Source organism: Macaca fascicularis, chromosome 9 (assembly GCF_037993035.2).
Source record: "Macaca fascicularis isolate 582-1 chromosome 9, T2T-MFA8v1.1".
NCBI classification, from domain to species: domain Eukaryota; kingdom Metazoa; phylum Chordata; class Mammalia; order Primates; family Cercopithecidae; genus Macaca; species Macaca fascicularis.
Window position 1 is genome coordinate 114,731,884 of NC_088383.1, and position 13,666 is coordinate 114,745,549.

At 40.1% G+C, this 13,666-nt stretch overlaps 1 protein-coding gene and 1 pseudogene across 1 annotated transcript; one reads left to right on the forward strand and one right to left on the reverse strand.

Annotated features, from left to right (window-relative positions):
• Positions 1-2,633: 2,633 nt before the first annotated feature.
• Positions 2,634-3,746, reverse strand: LOC102122852 (non-histone chromosomal protein HMG-17). Its single transcript, XM_005566379.5, has one exon. It carries the CDS (start codon positions 3,738-3,740, stop codon positions 3,468-3,470), a length of 273 nt encoding a protein of 90 aa, XP_005566436.3. The 5' UTR covers positions 3,741-3,746; the 3' UTR covers positions 2,634-3,467.
• Positions 3,747-12,483: 8,737 nt separating this feature from the next.
• On the forward strand, positions 12,484-13,236 carry LOC102133495 (14-3-3 protein zeta/delta pseudogene; annotated as a pseudogene).
• Positions 13,237-13,666: the final 430 nt, after the last annotated feature.

The window sequence follows — 13,666 nt, forward strand, 5'->3', positions numbered from 1 at the left end:
TGCCTCGTTAAATATTTTAAGTTTGGCCTAAAGTTTTCTCTGCACACAGTGAATTGTAACCTAACTGGATGGGTAAACACACTGTAACATACTCTTGTACCAATCACCAACTTTCTGCCAATCAAAGGCAGCAAACTGCTCAAACCAAGTTCAAATAAGGCAAATGCCAAGCTGTAAGCAATCAGCTATTTCTGTACCTCACTTTTGCTTTCTGTACATGACTTTCTTTTTCTGTTCACAAATCCTCTCCAACCACATGGCAGTGCTGGGGTCTCTCTGAGTCTATTCTGGCTCAGGGGGCTGTTTGATTCATGAATTAAACTCTATAAAATTGCTCAATTAAACTTTGTTATTGAATTTTTCCAAAGTTTTTCTTTTAACAGAGAGTGTCAGAATTGGAACATGAAGTAGAGCTTCCAGTAACCCCTGGGAGCATCAAGTGACCCAGAGAGGTAACCCCTGACCCCATCAGGACCCATTGCATCCATTGTTCTCGCACAGCAACTGAGGATCATGGGTAAGTTCCCTCTCAGATTCTGAAGCTTCACAAATTTGTGTTTTGTGCTATCTGAGTTTGTTTCAGCAAATTTTTTATGTGAACTGTGTTCAGAAGTCTCGACAGAAACTAGACTGGATCCAGGATCAGATTAAATCCAATAATTAATTGGATTAGATCCAGCCAGAGGCTTTAGATGTCTGACTGGCTCAGATAGAAACTGGCAGTAAATGGATAATCATGCAGAGGATGTAAATTTTGGCTTTAGGAAATTCACAGGGATTTTTGTGTTCTATCCCCTTTGTTTCTTCTTGCATGTTTAGGTAGGGAAAAATCATTGGCTAAACTGATCAAGGGAGCTCAGAGTCAAAGCCAAGATGTAGCATAAAAATGGGAACCTTGACCAGGCGCAGTGGCTCACACTTGTAATCCCATCCCAGCACTTTGGGAGGCCGAGGCAGGTGGATCACTAGGTCAGGAGTTTGAGACCAGCCTGGCCAATGTAGTGAAACCCTGTCTCTACTAAAAATACAAAATATTGGTCAGGCATGGTGGCGCATGCCTGTAATCCCAGCTACTCGGGAGGCTGAGGCAGGAGAATCACTTGAACCTGGAAGGCAGAAGTTGCAATGAGCCAAGATTGCATCATTGAACTCCAGCCCGGGGACAGTGTGAGACTCTGTCTCAAAAAATAAAAAAGGAAACTTAATTTCTGAAGAAGTGAGTACCCCACCTTCCAGCTATGCCTGTCTTTACATATAAAAGTATTAAGCCCTGAAGCAACAAACTCTAACAGAAATGGCAAAATATTAATAAAGATAATTTAAAATTTCAGTGGAATGTTCCAAATGAACATTACATTTTAAAAAGTGGATTTAAAAATGAGGACTCCCAAATTAGGCTAACCAGGGAATTCCTATTAATGTGCAGAAGATTCTATAAAGATTTCAATCTTTTTATTGATTTTTTGAAAAAGATTTTATTTAAAAAAATGTTTTTTCTGAGGATTAGGTCTATATTATCCAGGATGGTCTTGAACTCCTGGCCTGAAGTGATCCTCCTAACTTAGCCTCTCAAATGGCTGGGATTATAGCATGAACCATTACATCCAGCCAATTTCTTTATATAAATATATAATATATAAATATATATAATATATATAAAGAAATATAAAGGAAGTTACCCTATGTGGTCTAAAAAGGAGAGGCATGAATAATCCACCCCTTGTTTAGCATATCATAAAAAATAACCATAAAAGTGGGAAACAAGTGGCTGCTCTGTCTATGGAGTAGTCATTCTTTATTTCTTTACTTTTCTAATAAACTTACTTTCATTATACTCTATGGACTTGCCCTGAATTCTTTCTTGCTTGTGTTGAACCCGGAAGGTAGAGGTTACAGTGAGCTGAGACTGCACCACTGCACTCCAGCCTGGGCAACAGAGTGAGACTCGATCTCAAAAAAGATGGTTCTCTTTCTTTCTCTCTCTTGTCTGTCTTCCTTCCTTCCTTCCTTCCTTCCTTCCTTCCTTCCTTCCTTCCTTCCTTCCTCCCTCCCTCCCTCCCTCCCTTCCCTCCTTCCTTTCTTTCTTTCTTCTTTTATTTTAGGTTCAGGGGTACAGGTATAAGTTTGTTATACATGTAAATTGTATGTCACAGGGCTTTGATGTGCAGATTATTTTATCATCGATTTAATCAGCATAGTACCCCATAGGTAGGTGCTCTATCCTGCACCCTCCTCCTACTCTCCAACCTCAGGTAGGCCCTATTGTCTGTTGTTCCATTTTTGTTTCCATGTGTATTCAATAATTAGTTCCTACTTATAAGTGACAACACGAGGTATTTGGTTTTCTGTTCCTGTTAGTTTGCTTAGGATAATGGCCTCCAGCTCCACTCATGTTGCTGCAAGGGACATAATCTCATTCATTTTTATTACTGCATAGTATTCCACTGTGTATATGTACCAAATTTTCTTTATCCATTCTACTTTTGATGGGTATTAAGGTTGATTCCATGTCTTTGCTATTGTGAATAGTGCTGCAATGAACATATGATTCCATGAGTCTTTATGGTATAACAATTTATATTCCTTTTGGTATATATCCAATAATGGGATTGCTGGGTCAAATGGTAATTCAGTTTTGTTTTTTTTTTCCAAGCCAAACTGTATCCAGCTTTATTAAAGATACTTTCCATAAACAATCATGGTATTTCAGGCAGGACATGGGCAGACAATCATTAACAGTATACAACAACTTTCAAACTCCCTTCTTCAATGGACTACCAAAAATTAGAAAGCCACTATAAAACCCAATGAAGTCTTCATCTGATGCTCTGAACAGGGAAAGTTTAGACTGAGGGTTGACATTTCACATTTAGCATGTTGTTTAACAACTTTTCACAAGCCCACCCTGACTTTCAGGAAGTGAAATAAAAATGGCAGAATTTGTCTGAAGATCCACAATATAGAAATGGAACCAATGCTGTTTTGACAGGTGCCATCTCAGTGGCATCACTGGAAAGTCCAGATTGCCTGACACACTGGTAACCAATGACTAGGGGTCAGGTCCCAACAGATGTCTGGGCTTAAGGGAGTTAAGTCTATGCTGAAAGATGGAAAGGGAGAAGAGAACATAAAAACAAATTCGTTTTTCCATACCACAAGGCTTTTGTGCCAAGGTGGCCATGTGTGTCAAAGTCAGGGAATCCCTCCTCCTGGGAGCCAAGAGGAAGTCTCTCAAAACTAGAAGGGAAAGGTGTTTTCCCCACATCAATCCAGCTGTGGAGACATTCTATTAGTGACATATGCCCCTTCCCCCAAAAACAATGAAGTGTTCTGTGTGCTAACAACATAGCTTTAAAAAAAAAAAAAAAAGTAAAACAAAAATCTGCATTTTTATAAAACTTGATAAAAAATAGTATTTCAAACTGTACAGTCACCAGAAGTACACAGTTATCAAAAATGCACACACTTCACTTGGCATCTCCAGCCCCTTCAGCTTTCTGTGCCTGATCTGTTTTGGCATCTCCGTTTTCTGCAGGGTTATTCCCCTCCTTGCCAGCATCAGCTTTTCCCTTTTTCCCTTTGGGTACCTTCTCTCCCTTCTTTGCAGGGGCCTTTTTAGGCATGGGCTCTGGCTTTGGAGGAGCAGGTTTAGCAGACAACCTCGCGGATCTTCTCTGTGGTTCGTCCTTCACCTTGGCTTTATCTCCTTTAGCATCCCCTTCAGCCTTTCTCTTGGGCATGGTGGCAACGGCAGCGGGACGTAGGTGCTGGACGCAGGATGCAGCGCGCAGGGGCTTTGGTCGGTCCGGGGGTCGTTCTCGCCTCTTCTTCCGGTAATTCAGTTTTAAGTCTTTAAGAAACCACCAAACAATGGCTGAACTAATTTAAATTCCCATATAACTAATTTACACTGTACAGCAGCATATAAGCTTTCTTTTTCTCCACAACCTGGCCATGATTTGTTATTTTTTGACTTTTTAAAAATAGCCACTCTGACTGGTGTGATGGTATCTCATAGTGGTGTTGATTTGCATTGCTCTAATGATTCATAAAGATGAGCATTTTTTCATATGCTTATTGGACACACATATATCTTCTTTTGAAAAGTGTCTGTTCATGTCCTTTGCCCACTTTGTAATTGGGTTGTTTGGTTTTTGCTCTTTAATTTGTTTAAGTTCCTTATAAATTCTGGATATTAGACATTTGTTGGATGCATAGTTTGCAGACATTTTCTCCCATTCTGTAGGCTGTCTGTTTACTCTGTTGATAGTTTCTTTTGCAGTGCAGAACCTCTTTGGTTTAATTAGGTCCCACTTGTCAATTTTTGGTTTTGTTGCAAATTCTTTTGGTGTCTTCTTCATGAAATCTTTGCCAGGGTGTATGTCCAGAATGGTACTCCCTAGGTTATCTCCTAGGGTTTTTATAGTTTTAGGTTTTACATTTAAGTCTACAGTCTATCTTGAGTTGATTGTTGTATATGGTCTAAGAAAGGAGTCCAATTTTAGTCTTCTGCCAATGGTTAGTCTGTTATCACAGTAGCATTTATTAAATAGGGAATCCTTTCCCCATTGCTTGTTTTTGTAAGATTTGTCAAAGACCAGATGGTTGTAGGTGTGCAGCATTATTTATGAGCTCTCTTGCCTGTTCCATTTGTCTATATGTCTGTTTTTGTACCAGTACCACGCTGTTTGGGTTACTGTAGCCTTGTGATGTAGTTTCAAGTCAAGTAACATGATGCTTCCAGCTTTGCTTTTTTTGCTTAGGACTGTCTTGGCTATTTTTTTGGTTCCATATGAATTTTAAAATGTTTTTTTCCAATTCTGTAAAGAATCGGAAAGACGGCAGATAGAAGCCTCCACCAATTGTCCCTTCATAAAAACACCAATTTAACAACTATCTACACACAAAAAAAGCACATGCATAAGGGTCAAGAATCAGGACAGCCCTCATAGTACCTGGTTTTAAGTTCATATTACTGAAAGAGACACTGAAGAAATAGAGAAAACAGCTTTGAATCACCAGCATCACCTCTCCTGCATCCCCCAGCAGTGGTGGTGTGGTATGGAGAGTATTTCTGTGCACTAGTGAGAGGAAGAGCATGAAGCAAAACAAGACAAAACTCAGCTGACACCCAAGGAGGGAGCCTTTAAACCAGCCCTAGTCAGAGCAGAATCACAGATCCCAGTGGTCAGAACTTGAGCTCCCACAAGCCTCAGCACCACAGGCTACAGTGTTCTGGGGTCACAAATAAACTTGAAAGACAGTCTAGGCCACAAGAATTGTAACTTCCCAGGTAATTCCTAGTGCTGAATTGGACCCATAGACAATGGACTAGGGAGGACATGACCTACTGAGACACCAGCTGAAACAGCCAAGGGAGTGCTGGAATCACCCCTTCTCTAATTCCAGGTTGCACAGCTTGTAGTTCTAAAAGACACCCCTTCTTTTTGCTTGAGGAGAGGAGATGAAAGAGTAGAGAGAACTTTTTCTTGTATTTTGGATACCAGCTCAGACATAGCAGGCTAGGTCCCTGGTCAGAGTCATGAGGTCCCCCTTTCCAGGCCCTTGCTTCCAAGCAACATTTCTAGACACACTGGGCCAGAAGGAAATCCACTTCCCTGTAGGGAAGGACTCAGTCCTGGCAGAATTTAACACCTACTAACTAAAGAGGCCTTGGGCCTTAAATAAACAGCAGTGATGTCCAGTTATATTAAGGAATTTAGGTGAGACATTGAGATTTGTTGGTTTCTGGTGAGACTTAGCACATTCCCAGCTGTGGCTACAGTGAAAGACTCCTTCTGCCTGAGAAAAGTAGAAAGAAAAATAAAGGAGTCTTCGTCTTGCACTTCAGGTACCAGCTCAGCCACTGGGGGCAGAGCACTAGTGAGCTCTTGGGATCCTTGATTCTAGAACTTGGCTCTTGGACAGAATTTCTGGATGTGCCCCGGACCAGAGGGGAGCCCAGTGCCTTAAAGGGTGAGTCCCAGGCCAGAGAGCATTCACCACAAACTGACTTAAAAGGCCTTGAGCTTTAAGAAAACATTGATGGTAGTCTGGCAGTACTCCCCATTGATTTGAGGTGGTGGTGGCCATACGGTGAGGCTCCTCTGCCTTTAGAAAGGGTAGGAAAGAGTGTGAAAGACTGCATCTTATGGTTTCAGTGCCACCTCGGCCTTAATACAATAGAACACCAGGTGTTCTATTGTATTAGATGTAAGGTGTTTTACTCTAATCCCTGGATCCTGAATGGCACCTCTAGATTCACCAGGGTCCTGGAGGAACTTGCCACCCTGAAGGAAAGGACACAGGCCTGGCTGGCTTAGCTACCTGCTGATCATGAGACCCCAGGGCTTTGAGAAAACATAGGTAGTAACCAGCAAGTGGTTAGAGCAGGGCTTTGTTGAGACTCAGTGCTGTGCTGGCTTTAGGTTGGACCCAGCACAGTTCTAGGACTGGTAGCCACAGAGGTGCTTATGTCACTCCACCCCTGGTTCAGGTGGCTCAGAACAGAGAAAGAAACTTCATTTGTTTTGGAGAATGTAAGGGAAGAGAACAAGAGTCTCTGCCTAGTAATCCAGAGAATTATTACCAATTTTTGCCAAGAACTTCAAGGCGGTACCTATACAAGTCTGCAAGAACTGCAGTGTTACTGGGTCTGGGATTCCCCCTAAAGCAGATATAGCTTAGACAAAAATGCCAAAGTTCTTTTAAATATCTGAAAAGCCTTCCCAAGAAGGAAGGGTACAAACAAGCCTTGACTGCAAAGACTACAATAAATACCTAGCCCTTCAATGCCCAGACACAGATGAACATCCACAAGTATCAAGATGACCGAGGAAAACATGACCTCACTAAATGAACTACATAAGGCATCAGGAATCAGTCCTGGAGAAACAGAGACATGGGACCTTTTAGACAGAATTCAAAATAGCTATTTTGAAGAAACTCAAAAATATTCAAGATAACACAGAGAAAGAATTCAGAACTCTGTCAGATAAACTTAACAAAGAGATTGAAATAATTAAAAAGAAATGAGCAGAAATTCAGGAGCTGAAAATTGCAGCTGGTATACTGAACATCATAGTCTTTTAATAGTGGAAGAAAGAATTAGTGTGCTTGCAGACAGGCTATTTGGCAATCAGCAGCCCTTGGGGCTGCTCTGTTTATGGAGTAGCCATTCTTTTATTCCTTTACTTTCTTAATAAACTTGCTTTCACTTTGTACTGTGGACTTGTCCTGAATTCTTCCTTGTGTGAGATCCAAGAACCCTCTCTTGGGGTTTGGATCCAGACCCCTTTCCTGTAACGTTAGCATATCAATTATTCTCATTTAAAAACAGTTTTTAGTGTTTTCCAATGTATTAAATAATATTAAACTAATCTTAATCTACTTTGAAATAACTCTATACCATTTCACATGTTGTTCACATACTGTATAACAGAATATCCCCAGTAACTCCCTCCCATACCTTGTGAAATTGCTGTCATTTATTTTACTTATCCATATGCTAAAATCACCCATTACATTGTTACCATTATTACTTTAAACAAAAACATATTTTAAGTTACTTATCAATTTTTAAAAATTATGCCTTCATTTATTTCTTTCCTGATGCTCCTTCCTTCTTTATGTAAATCAAAGTTTCCAGCCTATACAATTTTCTTTTTTTTTGAGATGGAGTCTCGCTCTGTAGCCCAGGCTGGAGTGCAGTGGCCGGATCTCGGCTCACTGCAAGCTCCGCCTCCTGGGCTTACGCCATTCTCCTGCCTCAGCCTCCTGAGTAGCTGGGAGTACAGGCGCCTGCCACCTCACCCGGCTAGGTTTTTTTTGTATTTTGTAGTAGAGATGGGGTTTCACCGTGTTAGCCAGGATGGTCTCGATCTCCTGACCTCATGATCCGCCCGTCTCGGCCCCCCAAAGTGCTGGGATTAAAAGCTTGAGCCACCGCGCCCGGCCTACAATTTTCATTTCATTATCCTTTTTTACCTTTCTTCTAGGGCAGCACTGCTCGTGATGAATTCCCTCAGTTCTTGTTTTTTGGAGAAAGTCTTTAATTCTCTGTAATTTGCAGGGCAATCTAACAGGATACGGAATCCTAGGATGGTGGTTTTTCTTTGAATTCTTCTAATATTTTAGTCCACTCTCTCCTTGCTTGCGTGGTTTGTGACAAGAAGTCTACTGTAATTCTCATGTTTTTTCCTTTCTATGTAAAGCATTTCATTTTCTTTGGCTTCTTTCAATATTTTTCTCTTTGTCTGGTTTTCTTCAGTTTGAATATGATATAACTGGTTGTAGTTTTCTTTGGCATTTTTCCTGGCTGGTGTTCTGTAAGCTTTCTGGATCTGTGGTTTGGTATATGTCATTTATTTTGAAAAATTCTCCTCTGCTATTACTTGAAATATTTCTTCTGCTGTGTTCTCTCTTCTCCACTGCTATTCTAATTCCACATGTCACATTAAACAAAGTATACTACATTTCTGAGATAATGTTTTAGTATTATTTTTCTCTTTGTATTTTATTTTGGGAAATTTCTATTGACGTATCTTCATGCTCACTATTTTCTTGATGTTCAACCTAGTGAGAAGTATATCATAGACATTCTTCATTTTTGTTGTAGTGTTTTTGTTTTCCAGCATTTTCTATTGACACTCTCTCACAATCTAAATGTCTTTGCGTAGTTTGCCCGTATTTTCTTGCTTTTACCTATTTTTTCCATTAGATCCCTTAACATATTATTCACAATTACTTTACATTTCCTGTTCTATGTCATATCTGAGCATGGTTCTGATGCTTAATTTGTGATTTTTCTTGTCTTTTGGTGTGACTTGTAATTTTCTGATTAAAGCTGGACGTGATACGTCATGTAATAAAAATTTAGATATTTTTTCTAGGCCTTTAGTATGTGGTCTTATGTTAATTTGGCTAAGAGCTGTGCTGTGTTTTATGTTTACTGTCGCTGTGGGTGCCAAACGCTTTACATTTCTCTTGTATCCTTATTTTTGTCTCCTGTGTTTTTTTGGGATTTCCTAAAAACTCATTCTCAGACGGAATTTGCATCTTGCAGCTCTTTCAGCTACTATTGTTGTAGTGGAGCCCTGTTGGTATGCTGGTAAAGTGAGAGGAAGAAGGGATATTCTATAATCATATAATTAAATCTCAGTTTTATCAGTGTGCCTGTGTTCCAAGGCTGTGTGACCTATGCTTAGATCTCTTAGCCTTTTTCTTCCCCCTTAGATGAGACAGAAAGGTCAGAGGGGGCCAGGGTGGGAGAGATGCCCTTCCCCCAGATGAGATAAGACTAGTAAGGTCATTTCCCCCGAAGAATAAGGCCTTTGCTCTGGAGAATACTCGGTGTGTTTTTCACAATGGTTACTCTTCTCTTCCCTTGATAAAGCCAGTGGAGAATCTTTCTTAGCTTTTCACAGTAAGCATCTAGTTTAGTTCCTGAAGATAAAACCCACAAAAATGCAGGGTCCTCCTAGCAGCATAGCATTCCTCCACTCCAGGATTTCTCACTTTCAAGCTAGTCTACGTTCAGCTCCAGCAGTTGATTAACATTACAAGTTGAATATCCCCACCAAGTGTGGCTACAGTGGCTTTTTCTTCAGGTAAGCAGATCTTAGCTGTGACTCGCTGGATTTGCCTATTTTTCCAGATTTGGGGCACTCTCATTTCTCTAATGCATCCAAGAAAAAATGTTGAGTTTTAGTTTGTTTAGTTTTTTCTTGTGGTATGAACAGGAGTGATGACTTCCAAACTTGACTTGTTGAAGCTGAAACTAGAAGTCTTAGGTTTTTGTTTTTATAATTATGTTTTTATTTCTGTGATTTCTGGGTACTTTTTAAATGGATGGAATGTAATATCCTCTAGAATATTTAAGATTCGAAACAAATTATAGGAAGATCTTAAAATAAGTAAAATGTGTCTTGCCTCCTTGGGTATTAGTTCTTTCATTTGTGGAGTAAGTTGCCATTCTTTTGAGGTGTAGGTCCTCTTCAAATGTTTGGTTATATTTGCCATTCAGGATCCCTGCTCTACTTTATGTGGATGCCATTTCTGACTACAGAAGATTTTTTCTGAAATTTTTAAGAGTTTTGCTGGATATGCTACTGAAGAGGTTGTGCTCAATGCTTTGCATTTGAGGTGAAGAATCTGTTTCTCCTGATACATTGCCCTGATTCTCCTTCCAAATGATGAAATCCTTCATCAACAAATGCATGAAGAAGTGGAGGTTCCACCAGCCTTGTGCTCTAAAAAAGTTTTCAGTTAAGCATCCTGATTATTTTCCCAGAGCCCTTTTATTTTCTCTAATTTCATCATACCTGAGACTAAACAACCTCTGAAATTATGCCTCCCTTTTAATTATCTTTTTTCAATGTGTTTTGGTCTGTGGTCTCCTTCTTTCATTCAATTCATCAGTGTTCTATCTTCTAGAAAGCCTTCGACATTTTTGATTTGCTGCTTATTCACTCTAATTTTGTTGTTTTTATAAATTGCAAATGACTTTTATTACAATTTGGGATTCATTAAGGTCTTTTTCTGGAACAGTTTCTCACATTATAAACTCATATTTGTTAGGCTGATTTTCTGATTAAACTTATAACTTCAACAGATTAAAAATAGTCATCATATCTCTATCCCTATCAAGAATGACAGCTTTTACTTACAGATCTACATTAAGTTAACACATATATGAATAAATGAAGTGTATATAATAGCTATGCTTCATCTTGTTTTGGAATTACACTTATTCCGGACTTACATCTACACAACTAATGGCAATATCCTTTCCTTGGTTTGGGATTAAATGAATTGGGAGAAAAAAAGAAAAAAGAAGAAAGAAAAAAAATCTAGAGAAGGAAATAGGTTTCTATCTTCACCACCACTGCACAGAAAAGGAAGCTTCCCATTTGTCCTCTGACTTCTCCAACCTTCTGCCCCATCACACTGTTCTTATGACACTGGACTCATTGGTTATGCACTACACAGATATGGCATAACATTTCCTTCTGTTCTTTCACTGCCTTCCCTTATATGGAACTTCAATTTTCTTCCTCTGGGTATGGGGCAGCTATTTTCAGTCTAAATAGGCTGGCCACTCAGCTAGCCCCACTTAATCACCAAGCCAATGCAGAGAAGGCAAAGCATATGCACTGCATCATATATGATATTTTGTCTAATTTGTTTCCATCTTAGGTTCTATTTTAGTGATCTGGTGGAGTGACCCTCACTACCAGTCTATAATCTGTAAACTTTATATGACCCCAGTGATTTTTTCCTTCTTCTAGGTATCTATTAATGGATGGTATGAGGAAATATGTTGTTATTCTTCCTTTTAAGTAAAACCTTTCTGAAATGAACTGTGAGTATTTTTGTTTAGTTTTTTTATAAGCGTGAACTTAACTCTGCTATTCCACTAGGCATGCAAGGGAATAAGAAAAATATGGAACCCAAAGGGACTGCAGTAAGACCCCAAAGATTATAGGACACTGTGAGCAAATGGGGTGAAGAAGTTCTCTCCTGACCTACAGAAGGAATGGTCTGGTGATTAAGATAAAACACAAGTTCAATTTATTAGATTTGTCCATAGTCAGCAATGGTGATCTACTTGCTAGTCTTACCATTCCTGGACCCAAAGTGCTCCACGGCTTCTATGATATTCTTGACTTCCTTCACTTTGCAAAGACTACATGCTTGCCATTCAATCACTCAGTCGTGGCAGTGCAGATGAAACACGGGAAACTGTTTGTGTTGGGTCCGGCATTTGTCATGGACAAGATGCCAGGACCTGTATGCTTCAGGATTCTCATCATCAAATTTCCCCCCATAGATGGACTTGCCACCACTGCCATTATGACATGTGAAGTCACCACCCTCACACATAAACCTTGGAATAATTCTGGGAAAGCAGAAACCCTTACAACCAAATCCTTTCTCTCCAGTGCTCAGAGCATGAACATTTTTTGCGGTCTTTGGAACTTTGTCTACAAACAGCTTGAAGGAAACTTAGCCCAAGGGCTCACCAGCAATAGTGTTGTTGAAGAACACAGTGAGGTTGACCACGGCTGGTGGCAAGGGGCTCCAGGTAGTGTCGGCACCTTCAAAGCTGAAAGTTTTTTTGAATAATCCAAATTATTTGACTACTTTTATTTCTGTTTGCTGGTCTTTAAAAATTCAAGCAATCGCTGCTCAAGCCATTCAATACCTTGACGGAGCCCCAGTCATATTTGAATGAATTTTACCCATGAACCAGATATTTAGCCTATGATTAAAACATTTGCTTTAAGAAATTAAATTTCTGAAAGCATTTAAAATAAAATGGAGTGATTAGAAGCTTGGAATCATTACTCTTATTATTCCTGCTATTTTTTTTATTTAGATAAAACTTACATTAACCATAAAAGGTAGAAGACTTGGCGACAGAGTCTCAACCTCACCGCTGCTGCCACCACTGTCCTGAGACTGCTGAACCCCTGTCCATCTGCCGCCACCACCCACTCTGGACACAGAACATCCAGTCATGGATAAAAATGAGCTGGTTCAGAAGACCAAACTGGCTGAGCAGGCTGAGCGATATGATAGCATGGCAGCCTGCATGAAGTCTGTATCTGAGCAAGGAGCTGAATTATCCAATGAGGAGAAGAATCTTCTCTCAGTTGCTTATAAAAATGTTGTAGGAGCCCGTAGGTCATCTTAGATGGTCATCTCAAGTATTGAACAAAAGACGGAAGATGCTGAGGAAAAACAGCAGATGGCTCGAGAATACAGAGAGAAAATTGAGATGGAGCTAAGAGATATCTACAATGATGTACTGTCTCTTTTGGAAAAGTTCTTGATCCCCAGCGCTTCACAAGCAGAGAGCAAAGTTTTCTATTTGAAAATGAAAGGAGATTACTACCATTACTTGGCTGAGGTTGCCACTGGTGATGACAAGAAAGGGATTGTGGATCAGTCACAACAAGCATACCAAGAAGCTTTTGAAATCAGTGAAAAGGAAATGCAGCCGACACATCCTATCAGACTGGGTCGGGCCCTTAACTTCTCTTGTTCTATTATGAGATTCTGAACTCCCCAGATAAAGCCTGCTCCCTTGCAAAGATGGCTTTTGATGAAGCCATTGCTGAACCTGATACATTAAGTGAAGAGTCATACAAAGACAGCACACTAATAATGCAATTACCGAGAGACGACTTGACATTGTGGACATTGGATACCTAAGGAGACAAAGCTGAAGCAGGAGAAATGGGAAAATTAACCGGCCTCCAATTTTAGTCTGCCTCATTCTAAAATTTACACAGTAGACCACTTGTCATCCATGGTGTCCCACAAATAGTTTTTTGTTTATAATTTATGACAGGTTTGTGTTACTTCTATTTGAATTTCTGTATTTCCCATGTTGTTTTTATGTTTAATATTAGGGGAGTAGTGGTCAGGCATAGTGATTCATGCCTGTAATCCCAGCACTTTGGGAAGCCGAGGTCGGTCAATCACCTGAGGTCAGAAGTTCGAGACCAGCCTGGCCAACATGGTGAAACCCCGTCTCTACTGAAAATACAAAAATTAGCCAGGCGTGGTGGCAGGTGCCTGTAATCCCAGCTACCCAGGAGGCTGAGGCAGGAGAATCGCTTGAACCCGGGAGGCAGAGGTTGCAGTGAGCCAGGATCAC